The 21281-nt window shown below is 40.7% G+C and overlaps 2 protein-coding genes across 30 annotated transcripts in view; both read left to right on the top strand.

Annotated features, from left to right (window-relative positions):
• The window catches only part of ptprfa (protein tyrosine phosphatase receptor type Fa), a 211834-nt gene that overhangs the window by 37194 nt on the left and 153359 nt on the right, over nt 1-21281 (top strand). For 28 of the 29 annotated variants that reach the window (XM_047588233.1, XM_047588235.1, XM_047588241.1 and 25 more), the window contains exon 2: nt 15045-15210. In XM_047588233.1, the coding sequence (XP_047444189.1) occupies nt 15117-15210 (94 nt within the window). In that variant the 5' untranslated portion in view covers nt 15045-15116. Of the gene's footprint in view, nt 1-1710; nt 1999-15044; nt 15211-21281 lie in introns of those variants that run through there. The other variant, XM_047588231.1, reaches the window with a different exon arrangement.
• LOC125009965 lies at nt 17968-20705 on the top strand. The gene is made up of 3 exons (XM_047588260.1): nt 17968-18537; nt 18702-19809; nt 19934-20705. Exons 1-2 carry the CDS (start codon nt 18368-18370, stop codon nt 19783-19785), a joined length of 1254 nt encoding a protein of 417 aa, XP_047444216.1. The 5' UTR covers nt 17968-18367; the 3' UTR covers nt 19786-19809; nt 19934-20705.

The raw sequence follows: 21281 nt of genomic DNA on the forward strand, positions 1-21281 counted from the left end.
TGTGATTTCAAGTTAAATGGATACCCCCGTCAGAGTGGCCACGGCGAAGGGTAAAGAGACATGCTCTTTATTATATATGCTATTTTGCCAGTGACTTACTTGGATTGAACCAGGACTTGCTGTGAATAAAATTCTACATTTATGTATTCATGCTAGATGCATAAATGGGTTGATGCCATGGTATTTCTGTATATATAATGCTAACAGGCAAACATTTGGCAGCTATTTGGTATTTGCTGGTTGCAAAAATTCTATCAATTTTCACATAAATGGTATTAGATGACTCACAGTCTGAGGGCATGGGTGGATGTGAGATTTTCTGGGTAAATCATCAGCACAAAACATTCAAAGTACAAAATAAATGAAAACTATAGTTTCCCTGAAATAAAGGAGAAATACACTGATAAGCCACAACATTAAAACCTCTGACAGGTGAAGTGAATAACATTGACAGTCTTGCAACAAGTGTTCAGTGTTCTGCTGGGAACCCAGACCAGGCACCCCCAGGCCTGATATGTATTATGTCTATATCTATGAATTATCTATGAAGATAAGATAAGATAAGATAAGATAAGATAAGATAAGATAAGATAAGATATGCCTTTATTCATCCCACAGTGGGGAAATTACCTTGACAACAAATGTAATCTAATGCTGTGATCTATATTTGTTGTGGCCATCCTTGTTGGAGATCTTGCTCAGTTCCTGGGTTGGCTTAGGGCTCTTTGTCATGCTGCAGAACAGATTTGGCAGTCAGATGCTCCCTTGATGGTTTTGTGTGATTGAGAAGAATCTAAAAATCTGGAGTACCTAAAACTTTTGCTGAACTTTTCAGAACTCCCACATAATAGCAATGGCACTCCTCGATGGCTCAGCCTGGATGCACACAGACACACTCACAATTATCTCAATTCTGACAACTCTTTTGGAGGCACAAGAGAGGCCTGCACAGTGTTAGGAAAGTGGTCATAATGTTATGTCACATTGGTGTACATATATACTTTTATGATCTGGCTCATGGGTCGCGACATGCAGTAGAAAGTGTGCAGAAACCGAGGACATAAAAAGGAAAGCGCACACAGCAAAAGAAGATCTAGATCGCTTCAGCAGTAGGGAGTGGTGACTTTCTCAGGTTTCTTCGGGCATTTAAGCCGTTGTATGTATTTTGCATGAAGCAGTGATCATAAATATCAGCAAGCAAATGATAGGATAGTCTGATGGGCAATACTTAGAATTACCTACAAGAAGTTATGTCTGCTAAATGCTGGCCTCTTTACATCAGTTGTTTGTTTTGTTTAGGTCCTCAAGTAAATCCCCTTTATTTGTCAGCCTGCTGCGTGTTCTGCGATTGACCTCGCAAACATCCATTTGTGCTAATGAGTGTAAGAAACTTGATTCACCCATCATAGGCAGAGCCTGTTTGCAAACAAATCCCCCTGAACTCCACACAGCTGCCCGCAAGTAAAGCGCGAGCGAGTAGGTCTTACCTGCGCTGGGTAAACCCCACAGCATAGCTTCACACCGAAACAGAGCCGGCCCCTTAGCCTCCAGAGACCTCCCCTGAAACCCAACACCTGTGACATCATACACACAGACACTGGCTGCTGGGTGGCTGGTCCTGCTCACAGAGCTGCAGGCTGTTCACTACCTCTCTCACTCCCAGGAGAGATCGGCCGCTCTGACCCGCGCTACCGCCCCCCCGCCCCCCTCCAGCCTCACTCCGCCACCCCCTCCTTCCAGCATGGTGTTAATTTGCGTCCGGATCAATCACGCCGCTGCAGAGCGCTGACACCTGTACCTGTTGCTGTCCTCGGTGACTGCACACCATCACAGGCTCAGTGCTCTGCCAGCTTTGAGGACGATTTTTGGATTGGATTTTTTATTTATTTATGTTTTTTTCACAATGTGGGAGAATTGTTCTGTCACTTCTGAGACACAACTCTAAAGGCTGCCTTCACTAATTCTCCCCAGGATACTGTTGTTTTCTACTTGACACAGGTAAGAGCTTGCAGTTTAGCAGCTTGTGAAGTTTTTATGCTAAACGTAGCCACACGCCGTTGGAGACTTCCTTATGCCTTAGAAAGTGACACTCAGATATCTGTTCATGACTTTCCTGAATATTACCCTCCCGTTTGTGGATTTGTGGATCACACTTAACAACAAATGCCTTGTGGGTCTGGATTGCGGCGCGTACACACACGCACGCGCATGCACGCTCATACAAAGTCAAACAAGGGAGACGTAGCATGAACAAACAAAAGAGACTCCTGCCTGCAGGAGTGAAACCTAGATTGCACACTGATTTAGTTGAGAAACACGAGGAGGTCTAACTCGCTGTCCTGCTGGATGTTTTTGTCCTCCTGTGTGTTTCACCCACCACACATAAAACTGATCTTCACAGCGAAGGACTGCAAGAGAAAATTGAATATTTGTTTTATTTTAAAAGTAAATTCCGAAACAAGGATAAAGTGCTTCAGGGAAAATGAACAAATCCTCACTTAATATGCACATTGCATGAGTCCTCTGAGCAGAAATCCAGATGACACAATAATGAGGGACTGTGGGTAAACAGATTCGTGTAACTAATATCTGAATGGTAAAATAACATGCACACGCACTCAGATCAGACTGGTGTGTCTTTCAGGGGGGGTTATTACCGTTGCAGCCTTGATTAACTAATCAATTGTTCTTTCAGGGAATGTCAGATGAATGATACATGCTCAGACCTGCCCAGTCCAGTTTACAGTGACATGAAATGGATAAAAACGCAGATTTCTCACATTTGACACCTGTTGCTTAATGAATATCATAATGATTCATTTTCTGGTCATGTATTTAAGGTTCAGTTCCCCTGCGCTCGGTTTACTAAAAGCCTCGTTGTCTTTGTCCAGCCAGATCAGCCAATTCTGTCTTTTACACAAGTTGTCCTAACACATATAACTTAGTTTTTCTACATTTCGGTTTATTCCAGTTTTTCTTTTAGCCTTGAATATTTCATAATGTTACAATCCTGTTCATCTTTTACTTAAAAAAAAACAACTTTACAAATAGTTTGAAAACAGTCTAAAGCAATGAAATCAAATCTCTGTTGTTCGTTGCTCAGTCACTGGTGGTTTTTTTTTTTTTTTTTTTAAGTTATTCGTCTCTTTAAACAGAATACGTAACCCAACCAGCTCTGTTAATCATCTCATGTATTTCATTGTTGCAGTTGGTCTCGGTCAAACTGCTTTTAACTACTTTAGTGCTGAATAGTTAAAACTACAAGAGAGCATCATATTTTTTTAAAAAAAGGTCACAGTTTTGTTTTTTGTTTTTTTCTTTAATAAAAGTTCTTGGGTTGGATTATCATACCACTGAGAGAATAGTAACCGTTTGTCCTTCAGGCTTGTGTCTTTTAATGCTCTTACTATTATCATCAACCATCCCCTGCAGTCTCTCTTGTTAGTTTAAGAAAGCACCATTTACTCAAGACTCACACTTGACTTGAGGGTATTCGTTGGTTCATCGTCATATGTCATTTCCTAATGATGGAGTTGACCTTCTCCAAATTTTTTGTCACAGTAAATAATTAATAGAAGGTTTGGTTTGATGCTGTGCAGTGGCCGCGGGAAAAATGTTGCTTTGATAACAGTAAGAACGCTAACTGTACCAAGATTCATGTGAAAGACTTAAATCCAGGTGGATTTACCTGCTTTTGTTAAAATTAGTATTACCATAGCTGTAACTTAACTAAATATATCGAGAAAGAACGCTAATCACTGAACCATAAATAGACTTTAGGGTTATGGAGATCCATTTAACATAGTCTTCCCAATATTTTTGACTTTTTATTCTTTGTAAACTGTCTTACATAAATGTTTGTGTGTATGGTGGTCCACATTTTCACTGTTGACCAAGACCAAGTTGTCGCACCGTAATCTGGATGGAATTTCCAAGGATTCCTGTGTCCAGTGTTGAGTTTTCCTGAAACCTTTTACACCAAAGGTTCCCATTTTGGAAGTTTAAGCGTGAACAGAAATGTGTGTAAGCATTATTTATTTTTTAATGCGCACTTTCTTAGAGTTGGCGTTTTAAAGAGGCAAGGGGGGAAAGCCTGGGACATGAATTGTGCAGCACGGAAACCTCTCATGGCAGTGTGGTTCTCGTGTGCTGCTGTTGGAATAAGTCATCCCGTCATCACTGCTTTTCAGTAGTGCGTACGCCCTCGGCTGCCGTCCCTTGGCCTCGCTCTGCGTCCTCCTGCTCGGCTGCTTGGCTGCTCGGCGCGTCATGCTGGAATCTGAGAAAGGGCTTTGCTCACGGCAGGTTAATTGCCTCTGAGATTCCTGTGCTAATGGAGCTAATCCCGCTTTTGTGTAGTTCGCACTCCACTTTTCGAGCTTGTTACCCAGGTTGTTGTGTGAGGTTGCATTTATTAATTGATTGACATTGAGGCTCCGTGTGCTCTTGTTTTTCTAATGAGTACCCAACAAAGAACTCTGGGGAATGTCTTTTTATTGACATAACTGCTGCTGAACACATTCAAGGAGAGGGCATATGCGAACACACACACACACACACACACACACACACACACACACACACACACACACACACACACACACACACACACACACACACATTTTCATGTTTAGAGTCTGAGAGAAACCTTTCACCAAAGCTGGATGGAGATCAAGATGAAGCCATTAACACTAGTAATTTAGTTGCCTTATGAAAAGAGCATTTGACTGTATTCCTGCCCTGTTTGATGTAGGAATTCAAAGTCTCCTACCTTTACCACAAGCTTCTGAAGCAAAGTTCAAAACAGATGGGATTTATTACCTTTCTCTTTCCTGCCTCGGTTATTTAGGGTGTCATCCGTAACTTGGGTCTGCGTGGAATATAACTCTCCTCTGTCCTGCCCTTGTGCTATAACACTGTCCAAAAAAAAAAAGAAAAAAGTAAACTTGTTTGTTCATTATTTATGAATTTGAAACAGAAAAAAACAAATAACGCTCTCTTTCTGGGTTTTGATTCCCTCCTCAGATGAAAAATAGAAAACCAGGCCCAGGGACAAGTTTAATCTTGATGTTTGCTGCAGTAACAACAAACTCGGTCTGAAGTCTGTCGCACATTTGTACAAGCTTGATCAGAGCCCTTTGTTTATGCTCGACAGTTGTGAAGAGAGTCGTCTTGTTCTGGAGAAATAAACATGTAAGGGTAGAGAGATGCAAATTTAGGGATTTTATGAATGAATCATGGATCGTCCTTTCCCGTCTTTCCTTTAGGTTCTTCAGATGAATTTGAAAGTAACTGACTGAAGTCTTAGCAGCGGGAAATTATCCAAAATTGTTTCGAAATAGGAAATGGATGTTCCTGCTTTGAGGCACCCTTTATTATATCAGCCCAGAGGAATCCTCTTTTTCTGAGCTGTCAGAGTATGCAGCCTTTAGAGACCAGTTACAAGCTCCCTGCAGCATTTTCTCTTCGCTGCTGCTCACCAAGCGGGCTCTCTGATTCAGAACGCTCCAAAGAAAACCCTTAACAGGATTGTTCCGGGTTTTGTAAATCCTATCTGAATCATAATGAACTTGTCTCTTTTTTTTTTTAAAGAGGCAATCTATGCCAGTCTTGCCAAAACTATCTATCCCCAACGTCAACCTCAGTGCAGTTCCCATTCATTGCCATGAATGTAGAGTGGAATTTAAAAAAAAAGAGCCGATGCAACAACAAAACACTGGCAATGGAAGTCATCTGGGCTTTGCAAAATCCTCATCAGGGACTTTTCTGGCAGTGGGACTGGAAAAGTTGTGTTTTAAATGCTGGTGTGAACAATTAACGGAGATATATGACAAAGCAGCCACATGGCAGTCACGTTGTGAAAGCGGTGAGTGGCGGAGTGACGGCAGAACCTGTGTCCTCCAGAGTTCACAACAATCAGGACGACGCCAGCGTGTGAAGTCACCGGATGAGTCTCAACATGCCCACCGAACGCAGCCAAGAGTCCACCCGACTGGCTGTTATTACAGCATTTATGGTCCAAGACAACTACTCCAACACTCACTGAGCTGAATGGGGCAATAAAATGGGGAACAGGGGAAAGGGTTGATGTTCTTTGAATATGTGTCATCATTCATCCAAGAAGGGGGCGATTTGTCATCGGTCGGAGCCTCGTTTCAGCAAAGCTTGTCTGTCTGTAGGAAGATGCTGACGGTAGTTGATGCTACTGGATATGTGCAGTTGTTTGGTAAATTCTGTAAACCAGTATTTGAATCTCATACTTAAATTCAGTTAGTGGTGTACACACACAACTTTTATTACTCTTTAAAACATTATGTTGACCCCGATCAGGTGTCTGGTACTTTACACTTTGTCTATGTCTCCCTTGTGCCTCCAAAACAGTTCTGAATCATGATGGACAATGGACATGGGCTCTCTGAGGGTGTCCTTTGATGTTAGCAGTGGGGGTTTTTAGGTTGAGGGGAGGGGCCTCTGTGGATCAAGCTCAGGTACTTGATCTGTTGAGCATCTTGGGAATTTGACGGCCAGGTCAACACCATGTGCTGTTTTTCATGTTTTTCAGAGTTGCTCCTAAACATTTTTTTTTTCTTGTGTACCTGTGTCAGGCTGCATCTTGCATGGGATGGTTGCTGCCATCAAGGAGTGTCATTGCTATGGGGTTGGAGTACTTGCTCTGGTTTAGGAGGGTGGTACATGTCCAGGAAACATCCACACGAATGTCAGGTCCAAAAGGCTCCCAGCAGAACTTTGAATTGTCACAATGTTATGGTCAATGTTATTTACTTCTCCTGTCAGTGGTCATAATGTTATGGCTGACAGGCGTACCACGCAGTACAGCCATACCAGCCAATAAAAGACAGAAAGTGTTATGATATATATTACAGTTGGATACTGCTCTGTGCTATTTCTCATCCACTGCCAAAGTTTTAATATTATTTAGACAGTCTATCACAGTGTGTACAGCACTGAGGGATGTCGTTTGGAAAGGAAATGCTTCTGTCGTTACGTGTTGTATTTAGTGGATTGTGGTTGTAGTGTTTCAATAAGTGTCGACCACAGAATAAATTCACCTGGGCTTTTTGAATAAACGCCAATCAAGCGCATTCTGCCTCATGTCACTGCCACTTTATTACGTTCTGAATGTGACAGTTCACCATCGCAAAAATAGAGGCTTTTTTTTTTTTTTCTTTTTTCTGCTGAATAGCCATCATTCCGCCACAGTGGTCCTCCACCCCCTCTGTCAGTCCAAGTCCAGCCACTTAACTCCCCCGCGGTCCTTGTCCATGAAGCCTGGAGACATGACGGATCAGCAGCGTTCATATTTAACAGTGTTTATGAAGGCGAGCGTGAGCAGCTGCTCTGTCAGGAAGTGTCGCCTCGAAAGCTGCAGTTCGTCCGTGGCCTTCGACGAGACGGAACGCTGTGTTGGGCAACAGCGTCTCCCATAAAGTTGTGCGTCGCACGCGCTGGAATGCAACAAAATTGCAAGCACTTCAACATGCCTGGCCTGGAAATGTTGGGAGTCAACAATAGCAGGGAACACATAAACAAACCAACTTCATTACTGGTTGCATCACTGACTTGTAATCTATCATAATATATTTTGTCGTTGCGCATTACTGCACCGCATTTGTAGACAATAGGGAGCTATAATTAAAAGGCCTACCGCAAAATGCAGACGGCCACTGTAATTAGATTTTACCCTTTAAAACAATAATTGTCTGTATATATATTTTACAAAATTGCGTTTTTATTTCAGTTATTTGAAATGTGCCGCATGACGAAACTTTGCTTAAATATCGCCAGGCTTAAAGCATTCTGCCTCATTCAGCCACTGACTTTACATGTTCATTTTCCAACCAGGATTCCCGATAATGATTGATGGCATAACATTATGACTACCTGCCTAATACCGTACAGGTCTCCCTTGTGCCTCAGTTGTATCTCATCACTGAATGGACACTAGCCTTCTGAGGGCCAGGTCCTGTTTTTCATGAGTTGTCCCATGTGTCTGTGTCAGGCTGCATCCTGTTGGAGATGGCTGCTGCCATCAAGCAGTGTCGATGCTATGGGGTGGGGTTTCTCTGGTCTGGTCTAGGTGGGCGTCTCAGTGACATCTACGCCAATGCCAGGTTCAAGAACGCTGAATTGTCACAAGATGATCGATGTTATTCAATGCTCCTGTCGGTGTTTTTTATGTTGTGGCTGATCAGTGTATATCAAAAGGGGCAAAGGTGTCAAAATGACAGCAGTGCAACTGATGAGCTACAGTACATCAGAGATGGTAATTTGCCCTGCATTTGATATGAATAATGTTAATAGTGGGATCCCCATGGCTGTCGGCCCCAAATATTTATTTCCTCGTCTCAGCCTCTATGTGTTGTGGGTGGCTTCACTGTGCGGGGTTTCACACAAGTTAAGGACTGCAGAGGTTTAGGTTCCACAGCACTCTGGCCCTCGAGGAAAATGGGCTTTTCTGGCAGTAATTGGCTGAGAGGTGGCTTTTAGAAGGACATAAATTATTCACCAGAATCATTGCTTTCCATCTTCAAGAAACACAGGAACCAACTCACGTTGTACTCGAAAAAGAAATCACGGTTCGGTTTGTTCTTCCAAACTTCCCCCGGTACAGCGTGTTCTTGCTTATCTGGAGGCTTTTACCATCTCGTAGGGCCGGAATCATGAGAACTCTGCTATTGCTATTTTCAATTTATCGGCGTGACGTTTTTCTTCACTGCAGAAAAACTGTGTTTCATTAGCGAGCAGCTTCTCACGACAGTATGTCTCTGCAGTTAGTTTGCAGATTTTTTTATGGAGCTGGTCTAACTATAATTCCAATAAAAATATAAAAACCCCAAAGCAAGTGCTAATCACTTAAAATCGTAGTATAAAGTATAATATGTGTCACTGGATGCGTGTGGTTTTACTGCTTTTAACAAGAAAACAATTGAACAGCTCTCAATTAGATCATCAATACAAGCCTATTGTACATTTTAATATAACATATACATAAAGTTCACATTTGTTCAGCTTCAGTTTGGCTTTTTTTTGCATCATGTACATCGAAATTTGGGCAAACAACATATTATCTTCCTGTAACTTTCTACATGGATGCATACTGCAGTGTTTAATACTAGAACTGAACCTAAACCTAAAAGTGTGTGAGGGAATGGGGGGAAAAAAATGTATATTTCCGAATATATTATCACAGCAAACTAGCAGGTGGCTGCCTTTCCAGTACATTATTAGGACGCTGGGTATCAGACGTGCAGATTAATGAAAAGTTTGAAATATTTATCTTTGAAATGATTAGCGATTGGGGCGTGCAGTGTTTCATCTCGCTGCATTAATTTATCAAAGCTCCCTAAAGGTTGCTTCTCATCCGTGCGCTGTGTCTGCCGGCTGACATCAAGTCTTTCTTCCTGCCAGCTGTCTGACCCATCAATAAGTGAATAACCCTGCCGACAAATAGCCCGTACAGTATCTCGCAGTCTCCTCAGAGTGATGAGGCCGGCTCGTCAGTATCTGCGGATGAGTTCTTTTTTTTTTTTCTTTCTTTCTTTGTAACTCCAGTCAGAACCGTGACATGAAATATCGCCCTTCTCGTCTCAGTGAACAACTCCCAGCGCCCATAAACTGTTTGTGTGACTCACCGCTCCGGGTTCCAACATTCACACTTTCCAAAGCTGTAACTGGTTACCGTTTTGCATTCATGAGTTGTTGGAGTTTAAAACGCTTTATAAAGCTGATGAGTTGTTTTTATTGGTCCTATAATAGGCTCTCCACCTTCATCTTTTTTCACGGTGATGCGTTCATATTTGCAACACGCGTGCTTAGATAGACTGTAGCAGCCCAGAGTTCTGCATGACCAGTAAACTGCATCCTGCTGGGGTACGACTGCTGCCATCAGGGAGAGTGATTGTTATGGGTTGGGGGGACTAGGTCTGGTCTAGGTGGGTGGTACATGTGTAACTAACAGCCACAAGCAACCATTGAATTCTCAAAAGATGTTATTTACTTCTCCTGTCGGTGGTTTTAATGTTATGGCTGATTGGTGAACCCTCATTATATTCTCCACTAATTTACTTCTTTTTCAAAGTAAAATGTCCACATGGCTTTAACACATGTCATTCACGCATCTGAGCGGTTTTGTCTTCAAGTATCTTGTGGTAATTAAGAATGAAAATGAATATTTTTGCTTCCATGTTCAGAATCTAAATCTGAGAACCTAAATGCGTAATTTATAACCAATGCACAGATCTGTAATGCAGATACATGTGTGCAATATTGTATTCTGTTACAGTAAAATATACCTGCGTGTCATGGTTTTGGCATTCTGACTCCATGGATGAAAGCCTCTGTGCTCTTCCCCTGACAGGCCTGATGGTGATAAATGCCACTCCTCTCGTTTTGACTTTCTAATGAAGGGGTCACATGGCTCTGTACATAGCGCCTGTCTGGGGAAGGTGCTGCTGCCACTAGAGCACTGGTTCGCATTGTGAATTCAAGTTTTTATTGTGTTTTTCAAAGGCAAGCGTAGCACGTTTCTCCATTCAGGAACAGATAATACACAATTAATATACATTAAGTAACCCTAGCGACAGATTCAACGATTGTTTGTCTTATGAACATGTACAAGATAAGGCATAAGATATAAAAAGCAAACAAACAGGAGAAAAAATTCTGATGCCTTCTAATGACTAGACCAGCTGTTGTCGTACCCACCGAGATTGCCGAAAAGTTAACATTTGGTTATCTTAGGTAACTGAGATTTATCCCCATTTACTTAAAATATTTAAGATCTGAGTCCAAAAAGATCTGATTAAAACATATTCCCACGCACTGAACACTGAAGGAAAGTTCTTTTCTCATTTCCAGCACAGTTCATCACCCGAAAGTTTCATTTTATATAATCTATGTTATATGGTGTAAATTTACCCCTTATTTACCGCAACCAGCCACAGTTGTTGCCCATTTAATGTCTTTAACCAGGTAAAGAGAATTTGGGAGAGGGACCTTGGTGGAAAGATTAGAGTCACTGCTGGGAAAAGAATTAGCATTTCTGTAAAATTGTGATGTTTTTCATTTTCTAAATGGAAGGTTCATATATTCTATCATCGTGTTGTCAGCTTATCACATGAGAAAAACACCTCGCACTGGTTCACATCGTGCTTGCACAAGTTCAGACTGTTATGTGATGAAAGTGAAGTAGACACCGACTAGTTGCTGATGACGTTCACAACACAACATATTCTTGACCTGATGCCGAGAGCAGACAGCCCATGCGCTACAAACTGCATGCTGCCAATATGCATAGCCTGTATAAAAACCGGCTGCGACTCACCGACCACTTTATTAGGTAAACCTTGCTAGTAAAAGGTTGAACCCCCTTTTGCCTTCAGAACTTCAATAATTCTTCATGTCACACTTTCAACAAGGTGTTGGAAACATTCCTCAGAGGTTTTGGTCCACATTGACGTGATAGCATCACACAGTCGCTGCACATCTATGATGTGAATCTCCCATTCCACCACATCCCAAAGGTGATGCTCTATTGGATTGAGATCTGGTGACTGTGGAGGCCATTGGAGTACAGTGAACTCATTGTCATGTTCAAGAAACCAGTTTGAGCTGATATGAGCTTTGTGACACGGTGCATTATCCTGCTGGAAGTAGCCATCAGAAGATGGGTCCACTGTGTTCATAAAGGGATGGACATGGTCAGCAACAATACTCAGGAAGGCTGTGGCATTTAAACCATGCTCAGTTTGTACAAAGGGGCCCAAGGTGTGCCAAGAAAATATCGCTGAAACAAACCACCGGGCTTCTCGCCAGTCTTCTATGAGATATCCATGACTGGTAGCTACAGGTTTCCAGCTATCTACACGCACGCACTGTAATTAGCATAAGGGAACGCCTCAATAAACCCATATAAGGGCAGGAGCCTTAAGTGCCGCGCGCAACCACAAATCACTGCAACTTGACAGGTAACATTATGTTCAGACAGGAGAAGTAGGGAAGCGAGAAATGAAAGATAAAATACCTCCACAGGCGGAGATACAAACTTTATTTACTGAAGTGATGTAAAATACAACATCCCGTCTGCACCTGACAGCATAAACCAGCACCAACAGAAATATGTAATATTTTAAAGGAATTGGATTAACCTGGCTGTGGCATTTGGTTCCACATTAAACACGCCGCCTGTATTTTATTTAATTAAAATTTAACATTTTTGTGTCGAGCTGCGTGCCCATTTTAAGTCATCAGCATATGAATAAATATAAAGAAGAAAGCAGCTGTTACCTAACTTGAACCTGGGCTCAAGGGTAGCTCGGATTTAATTCCCGTTTTTCGAATTACCGTGCGCTTGTTATGTTACCACGACGACAGTAGGTACCACGCGATGTGCCCTTAATGAAAAGACACCTACCATGGAGACAGGTGAGATTATAGACATGCTAAAATGTCAGTGCTGAAAAGAAAAGAAAAAAAAAAAAAAGGTAACCAAGCCAGACAGGGTGTAACTGTGAGGTGGCTGGTGGGGTTTGAGGTGCTGCGTGTTGTGATACTATGAGAGGACCGAGCACACAGAAAAGTGTATTTTGCCCCTTTTCTCTACAGTGACACGCTAAGAATGAGAGAGAGAGAGAGAGAGAAAAAAAATGCTGCTCCTGGAAGACTGGAAATCAGGCACTTATTCTCCTCCCTGCCTTCCTGTCACAGCACACCTAATGACGTGTCAAAGATGGAAGAGTCCCCAAACTTTCTCTGAATCCTTTCTTTGAGACTTTCTGTAATTGTTCAACTTTCAGACACCCAGTCTGTGTGGGGAACGTTTAAAGCTTTCACGAATAGTGTATTCTCTTCTTTTATGTCTGTTTCAAAATATAAAGTTTTAAGCTGTCAACTACATCTGACACGCAGTACACTGAAAAGTGGATCAGCTTGGATTTCAGGGCTGCGACGTCGTCTTTGTGCTTCTGCATGAATGGCGGCGCTGATGGGATGCACGTTGCTTTAGATTTCATTTTAGAAAAGAGGAAATTTAGTGGAAAATGCAGTCTCCTCTCTCTTTGATTGTCCTGTGTGCGAAAGCAGATGGAAGTCTCATCCCTCTGATTCACAAAATTCACAGCGTCTTACATTCAGTTTTGATGTGCAATCAGTGATGTTGTGAACACAAGGCTGCGCATGTTCCTACATTAGTTTTTGTATCCAACTGAAAGCTGTGAAAACCACAAAAAACCTGTGCATGTTTATGTCAGGGAAGGTGAATTACAGGTGAACCTATTGGTCACAGAGAATAAGTCCTGTTAAAGTATATATAAAGGTACATTTTAGGTTAAATCTACTCGGGTGTCACCAACATGGACGGTAGTGATTTTAGCTGAGGACCTTGTTGCAATTCCAACTCTTTGCATAAATGTGTGGACAAGTGAACATGAATTATCAGTAAACCTGTTGATACCAGCTTAAAATGTGGCATAAATAAATAAACGGGAATTAATTAGGACGCACATTATGGAAACACCAACATCCCAACTGTTTCTCACTGCCTTGTGTTTGCACTTAAGTTAAGAAATCAACAAGCGAGTTGTCAAGAAAAAGGCATTAACTTGCATATGGTGTCCATCATCCACAGCAGTTCGATGTGAAAGATTGAATTTGAAACTATGAAATAAACACATGATTGGTTTGCAATTGAGTTTAAAAGAAGATCTGGGTAGAAAATGAATCATGTGTCTCAAGTTTTGCCTTAATTGGTTCTTCAAGTTTTAGCATGTATCAGCCCTCATCTGTACATGTATCTGGGAAACATACAAGTCTCTGTTACATATTAAAAATCATAAATAGAACATGCGCAAGTAGAATGGCAATACTGATTTTAAGTTGTTAAATCCTCCCCTACTTCATTCTGTATTTACTGAAACATCCTTTCTGAGGATTGATCAGTTCCTTGTTTCTCTGTACATACTGTACGTACTGCATACACAGTATTTGGAGAATAATTTGACCAGTCTTGACCTGGTGTTTTGCGTGGGCAAATAATGTGATATAATGTGATATGATGAAATGTTAACATTTTAATCCAGTACAGTTTCCGTTTGGTGCAAGTGTGTTTTCTCTGTGAAACTGTCACAGACACGCATTACCACACAAAAAACATCAAGCCTTAAAATAATCCCTATAACATGTCCCGCACTAGCTCCCATTTCTGTCACGACCCCACTTGAGGGCCACCGCATGGTGAATATACAAAAGTAAGGGTTTAGTTAATTAAAAAGAAAGTCCTCTTGAACAAGTATTCAGTCTTATCAAATGTGTCTGGTCAAGGTAAGAAAGACACCTGCACAGCCACTTTGTGGCCACTAGAGGCGCAGAGTGGCGTAACAGGTAGTTTTCATTCATTTCTGTGAAGTACCACTGGGCACTAAATCTTGCCCTAGTGAACTCATTGTGGGCATATTTGAATCATCCAAAAGATGTTAAAAGTTTCGTCAGACTTCTTGCTATCTTCTTACTTGCGTTAACTTCTTGTTTGGTAGAGCTGACTCTGTAGTGCTAAGGCGACTACCAACTATGTTGTGCATACTGATTCTCTACCACCTGTCCCCCACTGATAGGAGGACAGGTGGTAGAGATACTGTCACCTCTACTTTTCGATTAGCCGTTTTTTTTTTTTTTTTTACTTAAAGTAAACCTGTCACATGGACACATATATGTGTATTATGAACGTCTTGTGGAAGTGAGCATGAGTTCTGTGTTTTCATGCTCACCTGCTTCAGAGGAATAATATTCCATACTGTCATGTCTGAGAAAGTTTTTGGTGGTTTGAAATGGTGTTGCCTCTTTGAACAGTCGCGATACCTTGTTCATCAGAACCAAAGGAGTCAGACTGGTAGACCAGTGCTGCGACTTTTTTTTTGTTCTTGTTTTTTTTGTGGCTGGATAGTAACCTGTTGAGGAGTAAGAACTCCTGCTGTTTGTGACTGCACTGTTTCACTGTACAGAACATTTTGTCTTCTCTTGTGTCTTCGCAGGTGTCGCTCTATGAATTTGTGAGGCCATAGAAAACTAACGGGACCAGAGGGGAGCGCACCAACTGTCCAGACATGGAGCTTAGAATGAGACGGCTCTCGCCTCTCACCAGGGCAGGTCTGCACCTCCTACTGCTGGCCAGGCTGGTGTTTTCTTCTCAAACAGAGAGTAAGTACTTAAACTACGCAGCTCAGAGCTTTTGCCACAGGTCCCTTACCTACCAGGATTAATACAAGCCAATAATTATGATGCTTTAAGAGTAAGAGTATGCCTTTTTGTTTCAGTTCGTCTTTAAATTACTGTTATTACGCAGATATTGGATTAAGCATCAAATAGCAGCAGCCTGTGCAGTTTGTGTACATTAGTACTAACCATAAGCTGTTGAAACAAGGCTTTCTATGGACAAATGTGTGTAAGATTAAGTAAAGTATCAGCAAATGAAATGTATTTTAAAAAAAAACTGTTGAATTTCAAACAAACTTTGTGAGCTGGCGCTTACAAATAAGCCAGTACACGTTACATCTGGAGTCGATTCTTCTGGTTTTTACTCACTTTAAATAATTGTAAATTTCCATTGTCTAAAAACTAAGAACACAAACATCAGGTTTGTATTGGAGAACAACACAAAGTGATAATTTCACTGTATATTACAATTTAAGTTACCAACGTGACCCAAAATATAAAACGGTTTATTGCAAAAGCAGGATTGCAAACTATGAAATGAAATGTCCTCAAACGAGTTCTTATGAGTTTGTTAAATTTGCATGTCATATCAAACTAGAAAAGTTAATAAGCATAAATAAACAAGCACACTGACCCTTCTCTACCACTACATGGCAGACAAAAGTGTCTCCTTATGAGGTCTAAATGAATGAAGCAGAATAAGTTGCCACAAACCTAAAATGTAATGTCTCATGAAGTTTAACTACAAAGCAATGTTCGGTGTGTTTGGGGGGTTTGAGGGGAGACGGGTTTGGGGACGGGAGGGATGCTTTCAGTTCAGGAACAACGGGAAAAACAACACAATGTCTGACCTCCTACCTACTATATGTGTTCTTTATTAAACTTAGCCTAGTGCTATTTATTAACAGTATTATGGATATATGGATTCATGTTAATGTGTATTGAAAGAAATTTCAATTTGTGCAGGAAAAATATAAAAAATGTCTAATCAAAGATTCTGCAACCCCCTGTTGAAGACCTATGGTTTAGATTGTTCCACAGGCCTCACATTTATTGTCAATTTGAGTTCCTCCACAGTAGTCAAATTCACACACAAAGCTCAACACACTGTTGTTGCACTGTCACCAACCCTCCCATTTGTACTCCTACATGGTGCCCAAGATCTCTCCCATCCTTACAAAGCAAACAAATACTAATTAATGCTGCATATTGGGCTAAACTCCTACATTAATGGCTGGCATTGCGTTCACTACATGTGCACTTACCATAACACTTTATCATACACAAAACTGTAAGTTATCATTTCCTGAATGAGCGATTTTAAACAACTTGAACAGGTTGTTGGTGAGAAACTCTTGAGTCATTCCCCAGGAGTACGATAACATCATTAAAAATACAGATGAAATTCAACACAACCTTTCTGAGTAGTATGTGGAGTTACATGAGCACATCACAACAGATTTGTAAAAGGCTTAAAATTGTTACAACCATTAAAGAGTAACTTTAGTTTAGTCTCAGCCCTTGGTCTGTTAATATGTCTAGTCGCCACGACTCGACTTTGACGTTGTACTGACTACGCACTGCATCCATTAATGTTAACAGAGGAAAAAAGGTCAACAACATTATAACCACTGACTCACTGCTGGGGTCATGGCCGGGTTTGGAGACAAAAAGAAAATCATCTGCAGGCATTGACCAGACCCTGGTAAATGCAATAATGGACCAGGTCTTATCAGAACAAGATTAAATAAGTATAAAGGTGAAAGCCTGAGCCTGACAATGAAGAAAGAAGGACTTTCATATTAGTTTAGTCAAGAAGAGAAAAGCTTTCAACATTTTAGAAAAGTGTAAAATTCCAGACTACAGAAGATTCAAAATGTCAAAATGTACAAATACTATTTTCATGTTATAAACAACAAGTAAAATGTTGTAATGTTTATCACAAAGTAACTTCTTTAAACAGAGGCCTAATAAGATCAACACCTTGTTTGAAATGAAATCGTTATATGAACATTTCGCTGTAAGGTCAATGTCCATCGGCTTTCCAACTTAAAAACGATCAGACAGCAGCGGCATTATTTCAGCTGTTAACTGTGGGTCGGATCCTCGGTTGGTGGCAAGAATCTGGGAGTCATTGGTCTTTATCTGTTGTGTTCAAGGGATCAACAATGGCTTGATTGAGTAAATGCTAATGGGCGTTGCGGCAACGCTGCTTTCCAGTGGGTTTGCAAGTTGCAAGCAGTTTGTTTTTGTGCACACAGACTTATGAAACTAAACAACACAGATGTAGAAGTGAGTTGAACGTTTTCTGGTAAATACTACAGCTGTGTTTACAATGAGAACCAGTACAAGCCAGTGAAGTAAAACCTTGTTTAACACGACCTTATTCATAGAAGTGACGACTTTCTAAAGTTCAGTTGTAAATGATTGGATTTTAAGATGTTTGTATGACAAAACATTTCAGTAGGTTGTTAGGTTATATTTACTTTTTGACCATTGTTTGATGAGTGATGCACCCAATATGTTGATCTCATTCGACCAGTACATTGCAAAGGTAGTATGGGCTATTTTTGTAATGGTCTTGTTTCTAATTTTTCTTTTTAGAATATTAAAAAAAACAAAGATGGATAGAGCTTTAAACATTGTACAATTGATGTGATTGAGTGTAGGGTATATAAAGTACATTTATCAGGTAATGAAACAGAAATAACTGTCATATTTTGTCATAAGTTGTGACTAGTACACAGTATTTTTAGCATTTTATATAGTGTTTCTGACTCAAATTTCTGAAATTGTTTTTGACTCAGATAGTATATTTTAAATTCATTCACAGTATTTTATGAAAATCTCTTTCCAAGACTTTTTATTTATTTAATTATTGATTTTATAGACACTGTAGATAGGTAGATCTCAGGATAGAATGGAATGAAGTCCTCCCGGCCCTCACTGATGATGTCACATTCCATCAGGAAGTAACTGATGATGTCACAGTCCTATGGTACCTCAGCATTCCGGAGGGTAAACAAAAGCTCACAGATTCCGTTGAATTCAGCTAGTATTCATTACACTAAGAAGACAGTTTGTGATAACTTAACCTTGTTCAGAGAAGACATTTTCAAGACGAAAACCAAGTTTGAGTGATATGGCAACAAAGACAACCAACGCCATGGACCAAACAACCAGTCCACGGGAAGAGGACCCTCCTCCTACTACAGTGGACACAATCCGCCCCATTGTGGATTCTTTCTTCAAATGGATTGAACCCAAGCAGTGGGCTCTTTTGCTCTCAGGAAACCCTGATGACGAAACCAGGTACATCTCTTCTTTTTCAAACAAATGAGCTATGTTTCTGTTATTATTTATTGCCTTCTTTTTATTTGTTGTTGTTCTGTAGTCATTATTTCTTTGTATATAAAATGGTTACATATTTTTATACGTTTGTTTGACAAATAAATTAATTTATTTATTTATTCAAGGTACATGCTGGCGGAGCTGCTAACCAACATGATGGCGCTCATTGTACAATCAACGCTGGCGGAAGTCGCAAGGACAGGAGTTAAACCTTGGGAGTACCTGTCGTCTAGTTTGGGGGACGCATTACCTCGAGCTTTCGCTCAAGCTCTGGACGTTCCAGATGAGGTCTGCCGTGAGAGCTCGCACCCTTTGACGAGCATCATCGTCAAAGAAGCAGCAGCAGCAGCGTGTGTCAGCTCCATGTACTTCGTTCGCATGTACCCAGCGAATCCATATAGAAAGTACACCACTGCTCTACTAACAGTGGATGAAATGGTTGATCGCACCATCAAAATGCTGCAAGAGTGCACAGAAAAGAAAAGAGTGATGTCCAAACATCAACCGCTGCAGCTGAAATGCAGCCCAGACATTTCCACACCCAGACACACCCAAGAAGACCGAGAAGATCTGGAGTCTATAAAAAGTGATGTCGCAGAACGTGTGGAAGAGAAACCTGCTCCAGACCGCAACGTGTCTCTAGCAAGCAGGATAAAGACATTCTTCAAAAAGACAGTTTCTAAAATGTCACCTCTGGCACCAACACAGATGCCTGACGATACAGAGGTCACATCTGGTGAAGACACAGCTTCGGTGTCTGCCTTTACATTTGAGGACAACCCAGAAGAGGACACAAGACCAAAGGAAGAAGTATTTGTGAGCAGTGTCACAAAGGACCTGATTTCACAGGTCTTTAAAAAGTCAGAGTTGATCAGCGCTACAGATTCCCTAGATGACATCTACCAGTCGCTGTTCAACAAAATCAGGGATGAGGTCGACATCAAAGATTTAAATATCAACTTAAACAAGTTGAAGAAAGTGGACAAGGCCATTCTCAAGGACCTACGTAAAACACTGCACTGCTCCAAGGAAATTGTGGGGGTGCTTATGTCCTTAAAGGATCCATATATTGAAAACTTGATTGTGTCTTCTTTTAAGAAGCAGTTGAAGAAACACTCCGAGGAACCTGGCACCATCACAGAGTTTTTCACAGCGTTAGGAAGAACTTTAACCTACCCTACATACGGCCCCACAATACTGGTGTTTTAAAGTTTAACATCTTCATCTTCACCGGTAAATATTTTTGTACTTTAACATATTTACTGTTCTATAGTTTCTCTTGTTTTACATTGTTCTATTTTTTGTGTTTTGCACTGTTGTTCTGTTGTTAAAGTTTTATCTCATCTTATCTTTCTAGATGAATCCAACTCAGAGCTCAAGCAGGAGGTTACCCACTTCCCCTCCCCTTCCCCTCCACTGATTGCTGCGAGTCAGAGAGCAGTGGAGGAGGGGGCTACTTACATCTGGGGACACCTTCTCCTCCGCTAGTTGCTGCGAGTCAGAGAACAGCGGAGGAGGGGGTCACCTGAATGTGGGGACACCTCCTGTTCCTGACCTGTTTGTGGGTTTACCTTTTCCTCTGCTGGAATCTGCTAGATGAGACCAGTGGAGCAGGAGGACGCCTACAAATATGTCAGGATTTGAGCGTGTATCATCATCGTGTTGGACACCAGGACCACCTGACATCTGGAGGGCCAGGGATTGATTCACCAACTTTGGCACCTGTGATGCTGCTTACTTCTCTTCACTTGCTTTTGAAATAAAAAAAAAACTAACAAAAAAAAAAAAAAAACTGTTTGCATTTCTCTTTATATTAACAAATTAAAATGTAACAGTATAACATATAAAATAAAATAAAATGTTGTCCCACGCGATAACTGGATAGTTTTTAATTTAATGAAAATATCAAATAATATTAATATAATATTTTATGGACATATTTTTTTTGTAATTTTGTAACTTAGAAAATACTGTGACTCTGAAGGAGAAACATGTTTGTAAACGTGTCTGTGTGTGTGTGTGTGTGTGTGTGCCATATTTTAAGTTTAAACACGACTTTAAAACTGTATTTTGGCTAAACTCATTTTCATTTTTATTTCAGACAAAATTAAATCAAGTTTAATGCTTAGAAAAAACTTCAATTTAATGAATTTAATAATCAGTCTGCGAATATAATACTTACTGGCTTATATTTGTTGTTAGTATCCTACACGGTTACTTATTTACTTACTTTTAAAATATGGATCACATGCATCCAGTATGGACAGTGTTTGCAGTTTTCCTTATTTTTGTTTTGTATGTTTGTCACACCTAAATGTTTCAGATTATCAAACAAATTTAAATGTTAGCAAAATATAACACAAGTAAACACAAAATGTAGTTTTTAAATGGAGGTTTTTACTATTTATGGGAAACAAATTCAAACTTACAGTGCCTACCCTGTTATACATAACTTAACACATCGGAATTCAGTGTCTCGAGTCACACAAGGCCTGATTACTGCCACAGTCAAGAAATCAGGACCTGCCTGTGAAGTGAAGTGAAGTGAAGTGAAGTGAAGTGAAGTAGACCACAAGATCCTCAAAAGCTAGACATCATGTCGAGCTCCAAAGAAATTCAGGAAAACAAACAAGAAAGAAAGTAATTGAGATCTATCAGTCTGGAAAACGTTACAAAGCTGTTTCCAAAGCTTTGGAAATCCAGTG

The sequence above is a fragment of the Mugil cephalus genome, chromosome 6, assembly GCF_022458985.1.
Source record: "Mugil cephalus isolate CIBA_MC_2020 chromosome 6, CIBA_Mcephalus_1.1, whole genome shotgun sequence".
In the NCBI taxonomy this organism is placed as follows: Eukaryota; Metazoa; Chordata; class Actinopteri; order Mugiliformes; family Mugilidae; genus Mugil; species Mugil cephalus.

Excerpts from the sequence above, each read along its gene's own strand:
- LOC125009965 (XM_047588260.1), top strand. The coding sequence starts at position 18,368 with ATGGCAACAAAGACAACCAACGCCATGGACCAAACAACCAGTCCACGG. Across the intron at positions 18,538-18,701 it reads AACCCTGATGACGAAACCAG|GTACATGCTGGCGGAGCTGC; the intron begins GTACATCTCTTC and ends TATTTATTCAAG.